Source organism: Pogoniulus pusillus, chromosome 31 (genome assembly GCF_015220805.1).
Source record: "Pogoniulus pusillus isolate bPogPus1 chromosome 31, bPogPus1.pri, whole genome shotgun sequence".
Lineage (NCBI taxonomy): Eukaryota > Metazoa > Chordata > Aves > Piciformes > Lybiidae > Pogoniulus > Pogoniulus pusillus.
In genome coordinates, this window is record NC_087294.1 from 7,514,333 (window position 1) to 7,536,897 (window position 22,565).

Here is a 22,565-nt window from a genome sequence, read left to right on the forward strand (position 1 = left end):
TTGTCTCTTAAATCTAAAGGAGTGTTGTAAGACTTGGCAGCAGTACATACAGCTTAAAAGGTATAGCTCAAGCCAGGTTTTTCCTAGACCGTTTCAAGTGCTGTTTCTTTTTTTGTTTAAAATGGAGATTATGAAGGTAGCCATTTAAAATAGGTACTGCCATGATCTCGAGCAGTCTGGCTTGCAGTATAGCAAAACCTCACATTATCATTTATTTTGTGCTGTTTATGCCATTCACTTCCTCTTGCTTCTGCTGAAGTGAATGAGTTTCGTTTTCTCTTCTGCAGAAGCCCAAGGCTGTGTTTCAGCCCTGGCTGTCACCCATTGCCACATCCTGCTAGTGCTCTGGCTGCAGACCACAGAGGACAAGGTCTGGCTCTGACATTCAAATGCAAATCCTGCTTTTAAAGTGTAAGGGAGGCATCATGGGTACAAGCCTGAATCTAGTGATGAAAGTGGGACTGTGGTATTGGCGTTTTTTAATGCTTCCTTTGCTGAGCTCTGCATATTATACTTTTAAGACGAGATGTGTTCAGTAATGTCAACGGGGTTGTAAAGACCCTCACCAGGAAACACATCTATGAACCTTGTCATAGGCACGACTGGGAGCTCTCTTTCTCACCATGCAAGATATTTGAGTTGATGTGTGCTACAAACTCAGCAGCCTCTTCCAACTTGAGATATTCTCTAACTCCATAAACTTTCAAAGGTGTTTACCAGGAAGACAATTCTGAAAGTCCCTCTACAGCAGTTCCTCACTATTAGGGGCAGCTGGCTGGGCTTGCTTGAGTGTAGCACACTACAACTGTAAGCACACAGAGCGGCATTGTTTTCCACAACACAAAGCAAGACACCGGTTAGGGATTCCCACTCTTGGCTCTGAGCAAACCATTCAGCCTTGGTGTTGCTAACACAGGCACAGACAGACTTGCTAAGGCACTGAAGGCACAGGGTTTTTATGTCATGATTCCACCTGCTGACATGTTTTCCAGCACACTGCATGCCATTCAAGGAGTAAGCACACGCAGCCTAGGAACAACCTGCACCCACCCCCTTCAATCCACAATCATTTCTCAAGATAACAGAAGGTCTCTTAAGAGACTCTTTAGAAGAAAATTACATTTCTTTCCAAGACCTAGGACCACTCAGTGTCCCTGCTTCTCAGCATAGATTATGGGGAAGCTTAGGCTTAAATGTGCACTGGATCCCCTCTGGAGTGAGATGGGCACTTTGGTGTTCAGCACAGACAACATGGCAGTGTCTCTGGGCATCAAGAATAGAATCATAGAATCAACCAGGTTGGAAGAGACCTCCAAAATCATCCAGTCCAATCTATCACCCAGCCCTGCCCAATCAACTAGACTATGGCACTAAGTGCCTCATCCATTCTTGAACGTCTCCAGAGACAGCAACTCCACCACCTCCCTGGGCAGCCCATTCCAATGGCAAATCACTCTCACTGTGAAGAACTTCCTCCTAATATCCAGCCTATGCCTCCCCTGGCACAGTTTGAGGTACCTGTGATGCAGTTATTTCCATGTCTGGATCTTGGCTTCTGTGTCAACTGCTATATTGTGCAGAACTCCTGCTGACCAGTGATGTCCAACTGCTGTTTTCTTTACATATTTTTAATGGTTTTTATGTCAAGAAAACTGAAAGCAGGTTTCCAAAAACTCATAGTGTGCTCAAAATACTTTATAAAGGGAGGTTTTTAGAACATTAGGTGTAGAGACAGACTAAGGCCTCTTGACTAATATGGATCTGGCAATAATATGTCTCCTATCACCAAAGCTTCATAAAAGACCTAATTCTGTAAGGTACAAACTGTCAATTACTCTAATGTGATCTTCTGTGGCAGGTAGCAGACTTAACAAGACCAGAAAATGCAGCTCGCTGTATTCCCATTCAAACATAATTGCTGATGTACTCAAGAGTTTCCTGACAGCAAAAATGTAGTCAGGTTTTGAGTGCCTGTTGTACCAATCTGCATAATATAGAGACACAAGTACGTGGCATTGTCTTCTCTGGAGAATAGCTTTAGAATGACAAGGTGGCCATAAGATTCTTAGTGTCACTCAGCGTGCAGTGGCTGTGCAGGAATAAGCTCCAGAAAGGAGCAAGGTCATGGACATAATGCTGCTGTATTTGTGAAAATGCTGTAGTGGAAAATGCTCAGGTCTGATTCTAAGCATTCCTCTGAAAAGATGTTTGATCTGGATCTGATCTGACAGGACTCTGGAGCGTGTTTGTAGATGGCACTATGCCCTCCCCAGGTTACCAGCCTGGCATTTAACCTCCCCAAATTGCTCAGTTGTTTTGGCAGTGATAAATATAATCTGCTGTGACATCTATGCTACACTGCAAGACAATGCTTCTTCTGGTGTATTATGCAAAGTACCTGCCAGGAGACTGCTTCAGCTGCTTAAATATGTAACTGCAGTGCTTTCGCGTACTCAGGTGTACTCAGTGGCAGAACTAAAATGAACTGCCACCCTCAGGAAAACTTTATTAAAACAATTTCATGTTAAGCAGTTTATGTAACTAGATCTTAAATACACTTAAGGAAATAATTTTTTTTGAGGGTGACAGAGTGTTGGAACAGACTGCCCAGAAGAGTTGTGGAGTCTCTTTCTCTGGTGGAGATACTCAAAACCCACTTGGATGCGATCCTATGAAACCTTCTCTAGACATACCTGCTTTAGCAGGAGTGTTGTACTAGATGCTCTCCAGAGGTTCCCTCCAACCCCTGCCATTCTATGATTCTATGTTTCTATAATGGCTTTCTAGAAATGCTGTCAAATGGTTATTCTTAACTAACCCATTCAGATGCCTTTTTTTTCTTTCTTAAAAGGGTTGAAGCCCCATCCCTGGAGGTGTTTAAGGCCAGGCTGGATAAGGCTCCAGACAACCTGATCTAGTGTGAGGTGTTCCCCCCCATGGCAGGGGGTCTGGAACTAGATGAGCATAGTATTCCCTTCCAACCTTGACTGATTCTGTGATTCCATGACTACCTGGAAATATGGAAAAGAATCAAGGTTCCTTGAAATAATTGCACTAGAGCAACTCTTTAACTTGCTACTCATTTCCTTTGGGAGTGCCACTTGAGGTTGAAACACAAAAAATATTTCACCTTGAAAATCAAATCCTTAGGAGATCTAAGTCAGAATAGATGCTAGACCTTCAAGCAAAAGCAGACTGTTTTCCAGTGTCGCCTGTAACATTAACAGTCTTGGCTTTGGTTCTGTCTTTATGTATTGGAGAGCACTAAGAAGTTCTTGTGTCCTTGTCTTTCTCTCTGGTACACAATAAACAGACCAAAGGAAACAGTTTGGGTCTTTTTCCTAAGTTTAATGTACAGTTTCCAAAGCAGAATTTGACTGGTCTGTAGGGAAGCAGAAAAAAATCCCAGTGTATTTTGTCACATATTTGTACCCTGTCTGGGGCAGACTGGTGTTCTGCCACACCAAAACCATCATCTCAGTCAGGCAGTGCTCAGCATCCACCAGCATACACTCAGGCTATCTTGTGAACACTCAAGATTTTCACAAAATAGAGGCAGAGGAGAAAATCAACTGTGATCATCTGGTAACTCACAGCTATCTGGCTGCAGCTCTAATGCAGACGGCCTGGATCTCAGTCCCCCTTCTTTCCCTGTGGAGCACAAGGGTGCAGGCATTTGTCAGCTCAAGTCTACAAGCACAATAGCTGCACTGGAGCGATAGGACACTGGAAACAGTAAGCTGTGCTGAGCTTCTACTTTGCTTCTCTGCTCCAGCTGGCTTGGACCCAGACAGCTCAAGTTTCTCTGTATCACTTCCTTGCTCTGCAGATTCTGGGGCCAGCACAGGCAGAGGCAGCCCAGATCTGTTTGCACACAGGATTTAAGTTGTTTTCCTGTTTTGTGAAGCTGAACAAAGAAAGATGAAAGGAGCAGCAGCTGGAATTACACAGATCCCATAACCACGTGTGCATTTCCTGTATCTGGAAATAACGAAACACTTTTCAAGCATTATGCATTTGAAAAAGACAGCTAAGTGAAGAGAAATTTACCCGCCCTACAACTTTCAATAGCTGCAGCTGCAAAGTGGAAGCCTAGAGCAGTAAGCAGGTTGCTTACCCACTGCTGCTTTCCTCATGAACCAACTCTTTCTCCTTTATTGAAGGAAGCCTTTTTACTTGCAAAGAAATAACAGTAAGCAACCGAAACAATCGAAAGGGCTTTTCCCCCTCCGCCTTTTTGCCTGGGGCGACTTAGAGAACGTATGATTCCTGTAGGGAAAATAATAGCAACCTGAAGTTGCTGTACAGTCTTTCTAGTTAACACTGCATTGAGGAAGCTCCTCACCCACTTCCTTCAAAAATCTAGAGGACAAAAAGAAAAATGAAAGCATATTGGAATAGGCTGCCCAGGGAGGTGGTGGAGTCACCGTCCCTGGAGGTGTTCAAGAAAAGACTGGATGAGGCACTTAGTGCCATGGTCTAGTTGACTGGATAGAGCTGGGTGCTAGGTTGGACTGGATGATCTTGGAGGTCTCTTCCAACCTGGTTGATTCTATGATTCTATGATATTATCCTGACAGAGATTAATGTAGTACATTCATCATTCATGGCTTTTTGTGCATAACCTGGTTACTCTGAAGGAAAAGCATTCTTCATCTGAATCATGCTGCAATATTATTTCTCTCTCACAGCCATGCTTTCTGCAGTTACTTAACTATGCATCTTACAAGAATTCACTTTGCTTGCACTTCGTATTGCAACTAAAATGAGAAAGGACAGCAATAAGAATCACACAAACTGAAGAATGTGCTTTTATTTTATAATTGCATGGCACATTTTGATCTGTAAACATTAAATTACAAGCCTCCTTCTTCCTATGTTGAAAATAACCACCAGACATTGGAAAAGAATACCTGAGTTGTTTTTTTTTTTTAAAGAGAGACTGGCATCTTTTACCTTACTCACATACAGTACCATTTTAGGAAGAATTACAAAAGGGAATGTTTTTCAAAATAGGACAATTTCCTTTTGACTATAAAGACATAGAAAATACATCGGAACACTTTAGAATGATCAGCCTTATTAAGAGGATGTTGCAAGTCACTGAGTCAAACAATTCCATTGATGCATAGCTGAAATACTGCATCAGTCCTGCAGCAGCATGATATCAACATTGTCATGAACACCTTGTAAAAGTAGCTCTCCATTATAACTGACAATCTTCCGTCGTTTTGCAGCCTTAAGAGTTCCCACTAGGGCTTCAAAGAGGTTGGCACACTTTTCATCAGCAAAGAGCACACCAAACTTCACACTCACTTGTCCATCAGCATCTGATTCAAAGATACAACACAAAAACACATGCAGGTTTTCTTTAAGTTAGGAGATTATTAGGGAAACAAAGTGACACACCATCAGCATGATGAAAGTAAACCCCACAGTGTTTCCTAGTTTATTGGGGAACGTATCTTGAATGGTAACAGTAAATCATAGGCTGAACTCCTCCCCTTTTTCTAGACCATGTATTTGCTATGTCTATTTTTACTGACGACTTTCTGAAACCTGTGACCAGCACAGGCTACTGAACTGCTCTGAAGCATAAGGAGGGTTGGACTTGATGATCTGTGAGGTCTTTTCCAACCCTGGTGATACTGTGAAGAAATTTAGTTTGAAATCATTAAAATGTTCATTATTTTTTTCAAAAACAATTGCATCCACTTACTAATGTTTAAGGTACACACTGAAAAACCTGCAATGTGAATTCATTTTCCACACAAAAAGAATTTAAAAATATGTCTTAAGGTTGGCTAAGTTGTTCCTAGAATGCAGCTGCAGCCATATAAAATGTAGGAGGTGCACTTAGGTTTGGACAAACAAACGGAACTGAATGACATTGCAGCAGAAGAGAATTCTGAGAGCAGGCAGCACACACACACACGAACTGCATAAATACTTGCAAAGAGGATTTTTAACATGCAACAACAATCTTAAGAGAAAAGGCTACCTCCTAAGGAAGGAAGGTTGAGACTACACTTAGAACCCCTGGATTCATTTCAGGCATGCAGAGGCTGCAGAGCCTTCAATGTTTAAGTTTGTAACAGAACTACTTTAAAGGAGGAGATACTTGCAGTACCATATAGTCCCACATGAAATATGTACATGGGTTTTCAGGTTACCTGAGCCCATTTAATTAAATGGGCCAAGCTTACAGGTTGATATGACTACATCTGTATGACATGTATGTCATATACATATACAAGTGTGTATAATAGGACTACATCTGCAAGACCAGAGATACTGCAATACTTACTTCTGGTTCCCAATCGTCGAATCTCCTCAACCAAGAGGCCAATTTCGTGTTCCACATTCATTGTGGTCTAAAAAATAAAATACATGTTTGCAAAGTTATTAGACCTATAAATCCTTTGTGTTATCTTGGCCTGCTCACATTTCATCAGGAATGCTGCAGTAAATTTCAGTAGCCTGAAAACATGTGGCTACAGGATAATCTGGTATTTCAGTCTTGAATGGATGAAGAACCACAGCACCTCCACATTTGTGGGGAAGGGAATAGAGATTATAAACTCAGTACAATCTAAACACAAATATAGGGAGTTAAACTCAAAACATGAAAAATGTGGTAAAGTTGAGGTGGGGAAGTGTGCATGTTTTAAAAGAAGGAGATTAGGCTGCCACAGAATCAGAGCATCTTGACATCACAGGCCCTCAGGGCTTTGCAACTTTCTATCAATGCCCTCAATAAAAATGGAATGTTGTCCTTTAAAATCCTCTCTGGGATATGGGATATGTGGTGGATTCATTGGGTTTTTTTACATCACACCACAGCTTTCCACTTATCCTGGCACCACACTGCAGACATCCAGCTGATGTGAGGCCTATCCACATGGCACGGGAAAGTTCACCACGCTCCTGCTTACTGAGAACGGAACTGAACCAGAGACAAACTACCCCAGCGCCCTAAGAAGGTCAATATTTATTTCCATTGATAGTGATCCCAAGGAACTGCTACACTGCCAAACATATGCTGTGTATCCTTGTCAAACACCACAGTTTTCATCGGCGTGCACAAATGCCTTTCAGCTTGGTAGATGGCAACACTACAGTCACGCAAACCACTATTCTGGTACAAAGCCTTCATGGTTTTTAACTGCAGGCACCCAGAAAGCGTTTTGGTATCTATGCTGTGTAAAGCAGCAGCAACACAATGAAATTTTTAGATAGGAGAGTCTGTAAGCAAAAACTGGCATCAAGGTAATCACGAAAAACTGGAAACCACAGACAATGCAATGAGTCAAATGCAGCTTCCATAGGTGCTAACAGCGGAGCCCAGAACAAAAGGTTGAGACTTTCCAGAGCAAAATACTGTCCAAAAAGGGCTCCGTGAACACTGAGACCTTCTCCGTTGTTCAAGAAACTCGGATTTCTGTGCAGATCTGGTAAGTAACTAGAGTCAGAAAACTGACATCTGGATATACCACAAATTCTTCCTAAAAGAAAGGCTTCCCCTCTCTTTTTTAAATGAGTAACAGTAAGTGACACAGTTCCTCCTCCTGACCCCTCATGACTTACCCAAGAAGCAAAAACCTTTTAAAGTGAGCTGATTTTCAGATTTCAAATTCATTCGGAAAAAAATCTGTCTTTTTTTAACATGCAAACCCGAGCAAGCTGAGTATCAGCACGGGTCTCATGCAACCCCCCCATCCAAGCCTCAGTGTCATCTCTAACACATGGCAACAGCAAACGCTCAGGTGGGCATGAACAAACCCACGAGTAACATTGCAAGAGGATGATGCGCTGCTGTGGCATCGCCTCGGCAAAGCTGCCTTAAATGGACATGGTGCAGGGCTGCAGAATTTTACCGCCTTAGATGATTTCTACAAACATTCAGACATTGCTTAACTGAGCATTAAGTACATTGTACAAGGCACCACGGAAAATATCACCCATCTAGCAAAAATAATTCATCTGTCCTTCTTAATTTGTCAGATTGCCCATTTTAATATCGGTCGTTACAATGGCATCATTGGCTTCTGTTTAAAGATGTTCTTTGAACGTTGGAGACTTTTTTGCTTTAACTCTTCAAATTCTTTTCTATCGATTTAAATAGTGATGGTTAGAATTAACACCAAAATAAAAACCTCCATTATTATGGAAAACTTTTGAGATTGGAAGGCCCTGGTTGTGTAAGGACGATGAGATTCTGTGTAGTTAAGCACACTTAAATATTTACATTATACTGTCTTCTTCTGGAGGACCGAAAGTGCGCTCTAACTACTCAAACGATGTCAACACATGGCTAGAAATCAGCATGACTTTTCAGTCTGTAGTACGAGAGCTATACTGCCCTTCGATCGCTGGAAATTCACGTCGCGGTTAATGAGGAGAAATCCATCTTTGCGAGCAGCCGCACCGACCTCGATCGCTGCACACACTGCAAGTACCTGAGGAGATGGCTCTTCGGCGGGGCCGTGTTCACAGGTAGAGCCGGTCCCCTTCCCACTGAGGCACCCCCCAGCAAGACCCCCACTGTCCCTCCGGGTTCTGCCAGGGCACGACCGAGCCGGGGCTCGTACCGCTCTGCGACCGAGGCCGCACCAGGAAACGGGCCCCACCCGGGTGAGAGGAGCCGCAGGCGCACCGCCCGCCGCTGCTCGGCAGGCTGCCCGGGCAAGCGTCTGGGCAGCGCCCGCCTTTCTGCCGAGCGGAGCGAAGGACGGCTGCCCCAGAGCGGCGCCCCGGGCCCGCTCCCCGCCGCCTCCGCCACTCACCCGCTGCCGTGGCTGCCGTCGCCGCGAGGTGCCGCCGCCAGCGAGAAGGGCGCCCAGCAGCGCAGGATCCCACGGTCCTGAGGCGGAAGGTGGGGGCAGGGGAGGCGGGGGGCGGTAGCTGCCCGGCCTCCGCCGAGGCCTCGCCCCGCCCAGCCCCTCCGCAGCTCCGCGCTCCCGGTGCGGTGCCCCCGGCCATCTTGCGTGGGGCGGCGCTGGGGGCGGCGGCGTGGGCGTGCGCCGCCGGGGCCGGAGGGCGGCAGCGTCCCGCCGGCACTGTGCCGCTGGCGCCGAGCCCGCCTTTCCCTCGGCACCTTCCCGGGACTTGGCACTCCGTGCCCGGGTAAAGAAGCCTGGTGATCTCCCCACTGTGAGTATTTCGCTCCTGTCGCTGGAACAGGCTGCCCAGGGGGTTGTGCAGTCGCCTCTGGAGACTTTCAAAACCCGCCTGTAGGTGTTCCTGTTGGGACTACCCTATGTGATCCTGCTTTCGGCAGGGACGTTGGACTCGATACTCTGTGGGGTTCCCTTCCAGTCTCTGTCATTCTGTGATGCCACAGCAACGACTCCCTGCTTTGTGCCATTTGACCAACAAGCTCCCTTCTTGTGGCCAAAGGCATTAAGGAGTGAGTAAGATGCCGCCCACAGCCTGCCCTTCCGTAACTCCCTCTCTTCCTGTAGGTCTGCTCTCCCTGTTGCTTCACTGTACTATGCCTCGCACCTTCCACCTCTGCTGGCTCCCCCAGGTGACACCATGCCACACTGTTTTCTTAAGTCACTCACATTTGTGTACTAGAAAACCAGTTCTTGGTCTAGAAAAAGCGAATGGGCTAAGTTAACATCATTTACCCTGGAGAAATTCAAGGTTTGGTTATCTAATGTTTTGTTCAGCATCATATCTAGGTTGGACTGGATGATCTTGGAGGTCTCTTCCAACCTGGTTGATTCTATGATTCTGTGATATCCTTGCACTCCACACTGCAGAGAAAATGCAATTTAATTGTTTCCATCTTCTGTCTTGGTATTTTCAACTGGTTGTGTCTGTCTTGCTTCCTCTTCGCCTCAAATGTTTACATGTTTTCTCAAGGCACAGGGATTAAAACTGAGAGCTGCATTAACTCCTACAAAGTAATGAGGATGCTGCCAAGCAGCTAGTCAGAGGCAAGGCTCACACCAGGCATCTCCAGGAAATTCTCACTGGCACAGCTCAAGGCACGTCTGCTCCCAGTTGTCTCTCCCACATCACTATCAGGCATGACTGCCTCTGAAGCACAGTTGGTACGAGAAGCTATTTCCAGCCCTTTCAATTGACATTTTCATGCGTTAGCTTCTGAAGGTGAAGCTGTGATACTTTCTCATCCTGTGAGCTGTGCCAATTAGATCTGGTCCCTTACTACACTCTCCTATCCCTGGTATAAGGACGAGGACGTAGCTACTGGCACCGTAAACCACTACAGCAAGTTTCAGCTAGGGTTCGTTCGGCAAACCCTGCAGCTAGGTAAATCGTTTTGCACAGTGGAAACAATGCCAAGAAGATCCCACTGTTATCACTCCGGGGCTGTATATAACCTTTTTGTTACAAGGTTAGCATTTCCTTAGAACAATCACTATGTATCAGTAAAAGAATCTTTAATTACTCACTCCCACTTAGACACTTCTGCTTTCTACTCAAGGAGATGTATATTCAGCAGGTGACAGCATATAAAACCATTTTCCCAAGCAGATTAGCTGTATTTGACATCAGGAAGAGACACTCTTCAAAAAACAAACCCTGAAGTTACGAATGCAAGCTAAGATTGAGGGAGTTGCCCTATGATGTTGAGGTGCTGGAACATGTCCAGAGAAGGGCAACAAAGCTGGGGAGGGGCCTGGAGCACAAATCCTATGAGGAGAGGCTGAGGGAGCTGGGCCTGTTTAGCCTGGAGAAGAGGAGGCTCAGGGGTGATCTTATTGCTGTCTACAACTACCTGAAGGGGCATTGTAGACAGGTGGGGGGTGGCCTCTTCTCCCAGGTAACCAGCAATAGAACAAGGGGACACAGTCTCAAGTTGTGCCAGGGTAGGTATAGGCTGGATATTAGGAAGAAGTTCTTCACAGAGAGAGTGATTGGCATTGGAATGGGCTGCCCAGGGAGGTGGTGGAGGCACCGCCCCTGGGGGTCTTCAAGAAAAGCCTGGATGAGGCACTTAGTGCCACGGTCTAGTTGACTGGCTAGGGCTGGGTGCTAGGTTGGACTAGATGATCTTGGAGGTCTCTTCCAACCTGGTTGATTCTATGATTCTATGATGATAATGAAATTAATGTAATAAAAATCTGTCTGGATTGACTCAAAAGACAATAGAAAATTCTCAGAAAAAAAAAAAAAAGGTGGGATCTGAAAAGCATTGATGCTCTGTGCATATGATGGCATACGTGCTTGTATTAAGACACTGTGTTTCCTAAGATCTTCATTTTGTTAGCCAACACAATGCTAAATACTACAGTATAGAGTTATAGAATTATTAAGGTTGGAAAAGGCCTCAAAGATCATTGAGTTCAACCATGAACCCAGCATCGCCAGGTCAATGGTGAAAAGAATAGAATTTAATAGATAATATTTTAATAGATAATAATTTTGGAAGGAAATTCTGAGATAAACCTTTTAAAAGACAATCTCTCCTGGTCTGCATTAAAAGATGCATTGCCAGCAGATCTAGAGGTGATTCTGTCACTTTACTCTGGTGAGACCTCACCTGGAGTACAGCGTTCTGGTTTGGAGCTTTCAGTATAGGAAGGACGTGGACCTGATGGTCCAGAGGAGGGCCACAAAAATGATCAGGGGGTTGGAGCACCTCTGCTGCAAAGACTGTCAGGGGAGCTGGGGTTGTTCAGCCTGGAGAAGAGGAGGCTCCAGGGAGACCTAGTACAGTATCTGAAGGGGGCCTGCAAGAAGGGTGGAGACTGTTTACCAAGTCTGCAGTGGCTTCAAACTAGAAGAGAGCAGATTTAGATTGGACGTTAGGAACAAGTTCTTTGCTATGAGGGTGACGAAGCACTAGAACAGGTTGCCCAGGGCCCTGTCCCTGGAGATATTCAAGGTGAGAATCAACAGGGATCTGAGCAACCTGATCTAGTTGAGGATATCCCTCCTGACTGCAGGGGGAGATTGGACTGGATGATCTTTGGAGGTCCCTTCCAGGCTGGACTGTTCTTTGATTTCCTGATTCTATTATTCTTATTAGCATGCTAGCAAATACAGCAAATATTCCAGTGATTTAGCAGTACAGAATGAAAGTGCTTATTTTCTGGGTCTGTTATTAAGAACATGCTTTCAGCTGTATCACACACGTGTTCTAGAATCCTTACTCATCAGAACATTTGCATTTGCACAACTACTGTAGGCCTTCACTCTGCATAATGTGACTGTTATTATGGGTAATTAATTTTTGATCAAATAATAGTTTGGGACTTTTCAGACCAAAAGTATGCTGCTGCTGCTATCTGTGTTAGAAATTATTTTCCAACTCTGTTTTGAAATGTAGCCCCTAAACAATAAGAAGCAGATCAACTGTACCTCTGAGAAAGATGAACACAAATCTGTAATTCCTTATTTCCTTAGTTCTTTTCAACACCTCCAGGGATGGCAACTCCACCACCTCCCTGGGCAGCCCATTCCAATGGCAAATCACATGTGCCTGTGTCCAATGCCTTTACTTTAACAGCAGCAATTTACACCTGTGCAAAGTGCCAGGGATTCTCCTTACTGCCTCCAAAGCTGGACAGAAGCTACAGTGCTGTGATTCAACCAGGAGTGCACGTGTGTTTGTCTTGTCTTAGCCCAAGCCCATCACGTAGCAGTGCCTTTGGCTTGCCATGAGTCACTTCTTAATACGGGTGTGCCGTATTATGCAACGCACTGTAGGCTTATGATTCAAGATGAAATTGTAAAGCCACTTTAGCCCAGGCCAAAACAGGTCTTTAAAAATCTGTCTTTGCATGATGGAAAGATTTCAAGTGGTAGAGCATCTACTACACTCCTTATTCCTGTAGACTTTGTAATATCTGTGATGGTTTGGGTGTTCCCTGCACCCCCCCCACCCCCCACTTTAGAAATCACCCAGACTAGACTCAGCCAGCTCTGGGAATATGAATGAAGCTTATATTTATGGCTGGCACAATATACAGGCAGATATTTACAGTAGATACACTTATAGACAGAAATAGACAAGGTGAAAGGTAATACAGAAACACAACAGCCCTCCCAGTAGCCTGAGTCCCCAGGCAGGGCTCTCAACCACCCCTTCACTTTCCCCCTGTCCCTCTCAACCTTACCCCAGTCCCAAGGAAGAATGGAGGTTCAGCCAGGGGGTTAGGAAGCAAAGTGGGTTAGCCAAAAATGGAGGGTGAGGTTAGAGAGATACAGCTCAGCCAGCAGCCCCAGCGAGAGTGGTGCCGAGTGGTTATCTAATGTTTTTATTTCTTGTTCCTATACATCTCAGCAAGCCTGTGAGTGAAGTAGACATCACCCTTGTTTTCCTTTCCCAGCCTGTAATCTAGTTCTTCTCACCAAAACATTCTAGCCTGCTTCAAACTAGCACAGTACCACAGGAAAAGTTAGATACCTTCTCCTAGGATAAGACAGGATCCTTGACTACAATAAGAAAGAAGAAAAAATTACAGCAAATCAGTGATGTTGTAGAAATCTAAGAGGAACATGCAACAGTCAGAGAGTATGTTTGTTAGAGGTAGAACAAGTATATTGTTTGATGCAAGCCAACCAACCAGGAAAATAGCACTCTAATGAGCTCCATATCCAAAGCATCTCCGTTATGTTTGGTGCAGTCCCTTGTCTTACTTGTCTGTTCTCTCTGTCTTAAGTCAGTAGTTGTTTCAAGGGAGAAAAATATTTTACTGAAATGAAAAGTTATGCTCTGAAAAATGTGCCTGTAAAGCCATATTTTAAAATATGAATTGTATAGGCTCATAGCTTTACTTTTCCTGTAACAAACAAACCAAACCCAAAACCAGACGAGAAAACCTCGCTTTCCTTTCTCTCTTTTCTCTCTCAGTGAGTTGAAAAAGTAATTTGGCAAAACATAACCATTTCTTTTAGTGTAAAAGAAAACACAGTGGAGCAGCCTCAGAACAATAGAGACTACAAATACAAACACAGTGACTGCTATCTTGGCACTTTAAAGAGTACTTCCATTGAGGTAAATGGAGTGATCCATGTACACGGTTACTCACAGAGTTAACCAGGTTAGAAAAGACCTTTGAGATCATGGGATCCAACCTACTGCCTAACCCTTCTAATTAACTAACCCATGGCACTAAGTGCTGCATCCAGCCTCCTTTTAAACACCTCCAGGGATGGTGACTCCACCACCTCCCCAGGCAGCCCATTCTAATGCCAATCACTTCCTGTGAAGAACTTCTTCCTAACATCCAGCCTAGACCTGCCCTGGTGCAGCTTGAGGCTATGTCCTTTTGTTCTGTCACTGGCTGCTTGGGAGAACAGACCAACCCCCGCCTGGCTACAGCCTCCTTTCAGGTAGTTGTAGACAGCAATAAGGTCTCCCCTGAGCCTCCTCTTCCCCAGGCTGAACAACCTCAGCTCCTTTAGCCTCTCCTCATAGGGCTGTGCTCCACTCCCCTCACCAGCCTTGTTGTCTTTCTCAGGACACGTTCAAGCACCTCAACATTTTCCTTAAATTGAGGAGCCCACACTCACCTGTGTCTCTCCAGGAGAGGTGACTTCTTCTGAAATGGTCTTGGGGCATCATACGCTTCTTGTTATCCTCTGGGTGCCCCACAGTGTAATGCTGCTGCTTCCTAAATTAGGCATGTAAATCTTTACTGCAGATGAATTCTCTATTCAAGATAAGCTATTTAAAATCTTGATGTAAATCAGCAAAGTCACTTGCTGGACACCTAAACCAAGAGTAAATGTCTGTGTGGAATGGCAGAAAGATGCTGTATCAGCACAGCATGCACTGTAAAAGCAGGATGTTAATAATCTGTCTGAGAGGAGCTTCTTGGAAGCTCCCTAAATATTCTCAAGGTCAGAATTAGTAGGGGGAGTATTGTTGAGCCTGGATGATGCTTTTCCGCATGTGAAGTAAAGAGGATGTGTAGTGATGTCTGGAGAGAGTAAAGTATCAAAAAGGGTTTGGTGACAGTGTGAAAAGAAAAATCTATAAATAGCTGGCTGTGTTTTATGGTGTTGTTTGTGATAACATCTGAATATGAGAGAGAGAAGAGGAACATGAAGACTAATTATTTTCTCAGATCTCTAGTATCAAAAAGATCTTTTGTGGCAGAGAAGTAGCAGTACCTCTGACCTTCAGACAGCATGGCAACAGCTGAATCATAGAATCGTAGAAACAGAATGGTTTGAGCTGGAAAGGACCCTAAAGATATCTAATTTCAACCTCCCAAAGCCCCATTCAACCTGATCTTAAGCATTTCCAGAGATGGGCATCCACAGCCTCTCTGGGCACCCTGTTCCAGTGCCTCACTACCCTCACAGTAAAGAATTTCTTCCCTATATGTAATGAAAATCTACCCTCTTTCAGTTTGAAACTCTTGCCCCTCATCCTGTCACTACTCTCTCTGATAAACACTCCCTCCCCATCTTTCCTGTAGCTCCCCTTTAAGTACTGGAATGCTGCTATAAAGTCTCCCTGGAGCCTTCCCTTCTCCACGCTAACAATCTCAACAGCCTTTGGCCTTTCATCTTAAGTCAGGTGTTCCAGCCCCTTGGTTATCTTCATGTCCCTCTTCTGCCCTGCAGGTGAAGATCCATGTCTTTGTTATGCTGGAGGCCCCAGTACAGTCCTTCTGTACTCTTCTTGTTCAGTGTGTATCATGAAAAAGAAAAGAAATCACATCCTCTCCTCCTTTCTCCTCTACACATTTACACACACAAACTGACACTCAGGGCACTGTTCCAGAAAGCCAAAAATACTGCCTTTGCATGAAGATGTCATATAATTTGTAGCAGAGATGACAGCTGCATTAATATAGAATTGCTATTCACATCCACATCAAATACAGCTTTAGGTGTAATATCTTTATTTATTAGTTTCATATATATTTTCTTCCTAAAGCTCAGGCATTTATAATGACTCACAACAGAAGCACATCAAATCTTTTCCTGAAGGAAATGTTGCTGAAATGGAACCATGGACTGATACTTGTCAAAATGCATTTATTTAACATACAAAGTCTTGTCACAGTGAAAGTTACTACATTCACATTTTTAAATGAAATGCCAAGACCTCCTATTGGCCATCCAAGGATGCTGCACAGAAATTTATGGATGGCTAAAAAGAAAAGAACATAAGAAAACTTCTGTTATCACTGGATTAGTTATAGTTAATATCCATTTAATGCAAAGATCTTGTTTATAACCACTTTTAGGGATAAACTTGTAATTTTGTTGGTCTGATTTTCAGGTTCATAGTGCAAAAACTCTGCATAAGGTGCACACTGGTTCATTCAAATAGGATGACCTTTGCAATTACACTGATTTTATACTGTATTTTGAAGCCAAATAAATACAAGAGCACTTTATTGGCTCCTGCATATGGCAAAGTGTGTTTTTAGGGCTAAGTTTATATATAAACTGCCTTTTAGGAATTCTTTTCTGTTTTCAAGATAGAGCTGTAAAATACAAATGAGCCTCAAATTTGTAACTAATCAAACTTTATTAATTTCACTGCAGCCACAAGCCTTTTGATCCCAAATAATTTGATTTCATGCTGTTTGAAACTGCAAGACCCAAGAGCAATCAGACTCCTAGTGCAGCATTCCACAGTGCACTGCTGATGGTCTCACCTGTTTACCTAACTGCCCAGGAGGAATTTATGTCATGGTGTAGAGAAGGTCAAACTGTCTGCTGATTTCAAATAGTAGATAAATATCTACCAGGGAGGCACTATGAGAATAGCAAATTAATTTATACTTTTAAACACACCATGTGGGTTGATTACAAAGGATGTGCCATTTTTTTCCCCTTCATCTGTGTTTTATGAATTTTCTTGCATTTTTCATCTGCAAAGTTAATTGTAATGGTGAATCCCAAACTTCTTTTTTCATTTTTTAGCTTTTCTCAAGGAATTTTTGCCTAAGCATTCAGAAATGCTAACAGAAGCTTAGATTTAAAAACACAATTAAGAAAATAGAGTTTAACCATCTTTTTTTGGTTCAGTTATCCCAGGTAGTTCTGTTGCATGTATATGAACAATAATTGCATCACCAGGTGTTGTGACATCATATTTTGAAGCACAAAAGCTGTTCTGCAGACAGACAAGAGTTTTCTCAGTGAAACTAAACAACTGAAAAATTACAGACACTTCTCATTGCACTTCCTCTGAATCCAAGTCTTCTTTATGCAAGTTTAGAGCAGCTTGCTCTTACAGCAAGGGAACAGAAATGGACAGTTGTATCTGCAGATGCTAACAGCTAACTGCTAATTAGCTAACAGCTAATGTGAACTGCATAGAGTCATCAGGCACATAAGAAACCATTGGGTAGAATGCAGTGGCTAAGATTCTGGGTAGGACTTGAAAGTTTCCTCATTTTCAGTCAGGCTTTTAAATTGCATTAGCTGTGTGTATACCTTAAATCAGCATTCATCTCAACAGACTTTAGATACTTGAAAATAAGGTGACTAAGTTAGTTACTTGACTTGCTGCATATATAGTTCTGTCTCTGTAGTAATGAAGAGAGATAAATATTTCACCTTCCAAAAAGTGACCCTATAGTCTAGAGTGCTTCTATGTCAGACATGACAACTGACTTCCATCTAGTCCATCCCACACTTTTCCCTGCATTGCCATGAGACCTGGATGAAGGACAGCCTCCTCCACCCCTCTTTGTTTTGGATGGGCAGCAAAGGGTTGATAGTGGAGCATTAGCCAGCCTGGATGCTCTCAGTGGATAGCCAAAAAGAAGCTAACCAGGGGTGAGCTCAGCAGGGACAGGAGAGGCTGAGGGAGCTGGGGGTGTTTAGCCTGGAGGCTCAGAGGTGACCTCATTGCTGTCTACAACTACCTGAAGGGAGGTTGTAGCTAGGTGGGGTTGCTCTGCTCTCCCAGGCAACCAGCAACAGAACAAGGGGACACAGTCTCAAGTTGTGCCAGGGAGGTATAGGCTGGATGTTAGGAGGAAGTTCTTCCCAGAGAGAGTGATTGGCATTGGAATGGGCTGCCCAGGGAGGTGGTGGAGTTGCCATCCATGGAGGTGTTCAAGGAAAGACTGGATGGGGCACTTAGTGCCATGGTCTAGTTGAGTGGATAGGGCTGGATGATAGGTTGGACTGGATGATCTTGGAGGTCTCTTCCAACCTGGCTGATTCTATGATTTTAGGTAGCTAAAGGCATGTAGTCACATCTGTAAGCTAAGAAACATATAAAGTACTGAGTCTGTACTGTAGACCCCATTCCATCAATTAACCACAGATTCTCTAAGCAAATAAACTAATTATCCTCAGTATTAACAGCGTCTCACAGTAGTGAATGGCTGTCAATAAAGACTTGTCCCACTGGTTAATTGGTTACTTCAGAACGTTTCCATGCCAGAGGCACCAGAAGATGGAAAGCCTAAGTTCACACCAGAAGAAATGGAGGTGTTCTTTAGTGATCCCACTGTCTAAGGAATACACATCCTTTGTTTCTTTACTGGGAAATCAAGTCTGTATGTGTTCCCAAGTGAAAAACTGACTGCACAGGCTATTTTTCTCACAGGTCAGATGTGAGGAAACAGAGCTATTGCATTTCCTTCAAAATCTCTATATAAAGAGAAGAGGAAAATGGAACCAGACCTATTGTTCTTACAGTTTCCTGCCTCCTTTTTCACTATGCCTCATTCAAAAAAGAGGTCTACCACTTGGAGTGCATCGTCTCCATTTAGTGTATTTGGATATCTAATTATACATAAGTGGCTCTTGTAGTACACAGACAGTGCCAGAAAAGCCTTCATTGATAAAAAGGTTGTATGTCAAAGGTAGCTGCTACCTTTTTGTTTTACTTTCATATGACATATGAACCTTCAAAAGGTTCTCTCTTGTAAGATAGTAAGACCAAGCTATACAAATACATAAACATCTCACAAAATCTTGATGAACTGTTGTTTAGTTTCTCAGCTGCTTTTCCTAAGTCTCCAATCATTTCAGTGTCTGGAGTATCAACTATAAACAAGAGAAAGGTTTGACTCATTAAGCAAATTTGGACCGTTCTTGGCTACCTTAGTCCCAGGCTTTTTTCCTTGGAATAAAATGGGAAGAGGTACAAGAAGTTTCTGCCCTCATTTGGTGACAAGCTGTAACTGGCAATCTGGGGAAGTAAGAATGAACCACCCATATGCTCCCAGCAAGCTCTGTTATGCTGTTCAGTGCTGTTTCTTCTATCCATCCGAGACCCCCTTCAAAAGAATTGCAGATGGTCTGCCTGAGGCTTGGCCTTGCAGTCTCAGACATTTGTAAGACAGCTATAAAAACAAACTCTACTCAGACACCACCCAAAGCTGGCCATGAAGAAAGCTGCTAGGACATCTCTGGGTTGGAAGAGGAGGATGCATAGGAAAAGATGCAATTGTCTCTCTGTGTTTATGCACATTTATTAATTCACAGTATCACAGTATCACCAAGGCTGGAAGAGACCTCATAGATCATCAAGTCCAACCCTTTACCACAGAGCTCAAGGCTAGATCACAGTATCACCAAGGTTGGAAGAGACCTCATAGATCATCAAGTCCAACCCTTTACCACAGAGCTCAAGGCTAGACCACAGTATCACAGTATCACCAAGGTTGGAAAAGACCTCATAGATCATCAAGTTCAACCTGTTACCATCCTGCCAATTTCTCATATGATTAAAGAACTGTAAGATCTGAACCTTTTTTTTTTCCCCTAGAAGAACATGGAAAAATGAAGTACTTGGCAATGATTCCACTTAAATTCAGAGTTACACAGCACTGTGTAGGCTTAGCCTCAATTCTACCAAATATAGTCCTTGTAAAATGACTGGAACAGAACATGATGTTTCAAAAATAAATGTAATTTCTTCAGAATATTTGAATGTGTGCTAATTAAGTACATTTCCACCCTGCTCAAATAGTAGATTTGGTTTAGATAATATTGATTTTACATCACAGGACTGTCATTAGTATTTGCTAACTGAATCAAGTTTATCAGGAAGTTATAGTGGCAAGATCTTTGCTTCAGTACAGCATCAGTGACATTCTGGTGGCTCAGAGCAGACAGGCTAAGTGTTTATTCAAGTGATACAACTGATTGTCAGGTTTTCTGCAGTTCTGCATGGTTGGTGTTTGAAACACCCTCTCCATCACCTCTAGGTTTCTCTTACATATTCATTCTTGGTCACATTAATCAGTAATGGGGTTGCACTTGGGGGTGTTGGTGGATGAGAAGCTGGACATGAGCCAACAGCATGTGTTTGCAGCCCAGAATGCCAAGGCTCTGAGCAACCTCATGTAGTGGAGAATGTCCCTATTGACTGCAGGGGGACTAGATGACCTTTGGAGATCCTTTCCAACTCAAACCATTCTCTGATTCTCTGACTCTAATGGGAAAAAAATACATATTTCTTCTGTGACATTATGATACTCCTAATGCAAAGAAAAATACCAGTTCTGTGTATGCTGTGTGTATCTTACTGCCAAACTCAAAAAAAAAAAGGGGTTTCTGGGAATAGGAAAGGTTGTGCAATGAAGTGCTGCCAGTTAACATCAGTTCCTGCTCCCAAGTACAACAATGTAAATGCTAAGTTTACACTTCTCAGTGTGACAGAAATATTCTGGCTTTTTCAACCATATATACAAGTTTGGGACATGGAGGTGAGGACAATGACCTAAATTTAGGTAGAGGTTTGGCTGCGAGTGTCAGGGACAGCTGCAAAACAGCTGCTGCATGGGCAGCCACAGCCAGGGCAAATCTTGTCCCACAGGAGCTTTCTTCATCTGAGGCCCTGCTGTAGAGCCTGTCTACAGCTGCAGCTCTGCTGCATCACAACCCTGCATGTTCCTGGCTATGGTCTACTGCTCCAGACCTCTCAGCCCTGCCCAGTGCCCTGGCTAGGGGTGGCAGGATGAGACTTTAGTCAGCAAAGACGGCCACTGCCTGTTTTGTCATCACACTCAGCTCCTGGTTTCCTTTGCTAATCCCTGACAACAAATGTGGATAAAGAGATGCACTTTGAAATAGATTCTTCAAAATAAATCAAGATGCTCAGAGGGAAAAAAAAAAAAGAAAAGGAAAAATAAAAGACAAGCAACAGAAAAAAAACCACCCTAAAAATGAGAAAATGTGAAGAAATGAGAGTCTATAACATATTAAAGCAAAGCTACACTGAGGGAGAGACCTTTAATTAGTTGTCTCCTTTCTACAGGCAGATCTGAAAGTAAGTGGGATGATTTTGATCTAGAGGAGTTTGAGAAAAAGAAATAAACTAGACTGTTGTTATCTTAAACAAACATAAGACACAGGGGGAGTTTTACATTTTATTTATCTTAACATGTCAAGAGCAGCCCACATGGTGACATAGACAAAAAGGAAGGGATTAAAATCCTTGGGAAACTGAATTTAATTGAAAACAGGCTGAGCTAAATTCTGACCAGAAGGCAGAATCATGCTATGAAATAACAAACTGGTGAATTCTGAATAAAGAAGGTACCAAAGCACAAGGAAAGAGTGAGTTGGAGTGTGAACACTCAAGACTATCAATATCGGGGATTGTATAGCTAGTATGAGGAAGAAATACATACAAAGATTAAAGGGGGGAAATAAAATCCTTGAGTAACTGATTATAGGTGAAAACTGCTAAGGAAAAATAAGTAAGATAAGTAAAATAAGTAAATATAAATTTAAAAAAATAAGTAAGAAACTAAAATACAAGTGACATGGAAAAGGAAAGGTACATTTACACATGCAGCTAAAAGCAAAGAGTAGGAAAAAGAAAAGGAGGTGAAGTGTATGTGTAATATGGGAAACTGAGAGGTGAAATTCTGCTTTCAGGACTTCTTGCCACCTTGTAACCGATTTCTGATAAATTCAGTAATGTGTCAGAAGTTTCCTGAGGTAGCCATTAACAGCCCTCCCAGATGGAGATCATTATTCAATGGAATAATGATCCATTAGGAAGGGATAACATCCTCTTCCATAAGCAAGTTACAGTGCACTTCCACGTTCAGGGAGCAAGAGGAAAGAGTGAAAAGTAGAACAATGAGAACTGCTTAAGGATCTGGGGATGTGGGGGCTAAGTAAATAAAAGTAGTGAAGGAGGTGTAAGATAGTTTTAAACTAGCTGGTGGCTTCAATAGTGCAAATTCACTGTGAGGATGACAGAACATTGGAACAGGCTGCCCAGAGGGGTTATGTAGTCTGCACCTTTAGATATATTCAGAACCTGCCTGCATGCACTCCTATGTGATCTGGTCTAGGTGATCCTGCTCTAGCAGAGGGGTTGGGCTTGATGATCTTTTGAGATCCCTTGCAACCCCTAACAGTCCATGATTCTGTGATCATCTCGTTTTGGAAGAAACAAGGACAGTTTTAAACTGTCAAGAGAGGTGGGATTGGACCAGCTGCTCAGGTTTTTGAGGTGCTCAGGTAAACATGCAAAGGCACTCTGTCTTCAATTAATACTCTGAAGGAATTCCTTCCTGGAACCTACCAAATACATATAGCTGTGCTGAAGTGAGGGTAGATGCCCCTTGCCTTACCACGCAGAGATGACATTTCATGCAGAAATCTGCCAAAATCATAAAGGAGCAGGTATTTCT

The 22,565-nt window shown here is 43.2% G+C and overlaps 1 protein-coding gene across 2 annotated transcripts; it reads right to left on the reverse strand.

Moving 5' to 3' along the window:
- Positions 1–4,798: 4,798 nt before the first annotated feature.
- ABRACL (ABRA C-terminal like) lies at positions 4,799–8,996 on the reverse strand. Of its 2 annotated transcripts, none has more exons than XM_064169347.1 (3): positions 8,787–8,996; positions 6,308–6,374; positions 4,799–5,330 (listed from the first exon to the last, which is right to left on the reverse strand). In XM_064169347.1, exons 2-3 carry the CDS (start codon positions 6,366–6,368, stop codon positions 5,146–5,148), a joined length of 246 nt encoding a protein of 81 aa, XP_064025417.1. In that variant the 5' UTR covers positions 6,369–6,374; positions 8,787–8,996; the 3' UTR covers positions 4,799–5,145. The 2 variants fall into 2 exon arrangements, with proteins under 2 accessions (XP_064025417.1, XP_064025416.1); XM_064169346.1 differs by lacking the exon at positions 8,787–8,996 and adding an exon at positions 8,363–8,718.
- Positions 8,997–22,565: the final 13,569 nt, after the last annotated feature.

What these genes read in the sequence shown, in the direction of transcription:
- ABRACL (XM_064169347.1), bottom strand. Translation starts at nt 6,368, where the DNA reads ATGAATGTGGAACACGAAATTGGCCTCTTGGTTGAGGAGATTCGACGA. An exon ending in TCGACGATTGGGAACCAGAA is followed by an intron (nt 5,331 to 6,307) that starts GTAAGTATTGCA and finishes TCTTTGAATCAG; the next exon opens with ATGCTGATGGACAAGTGAGT.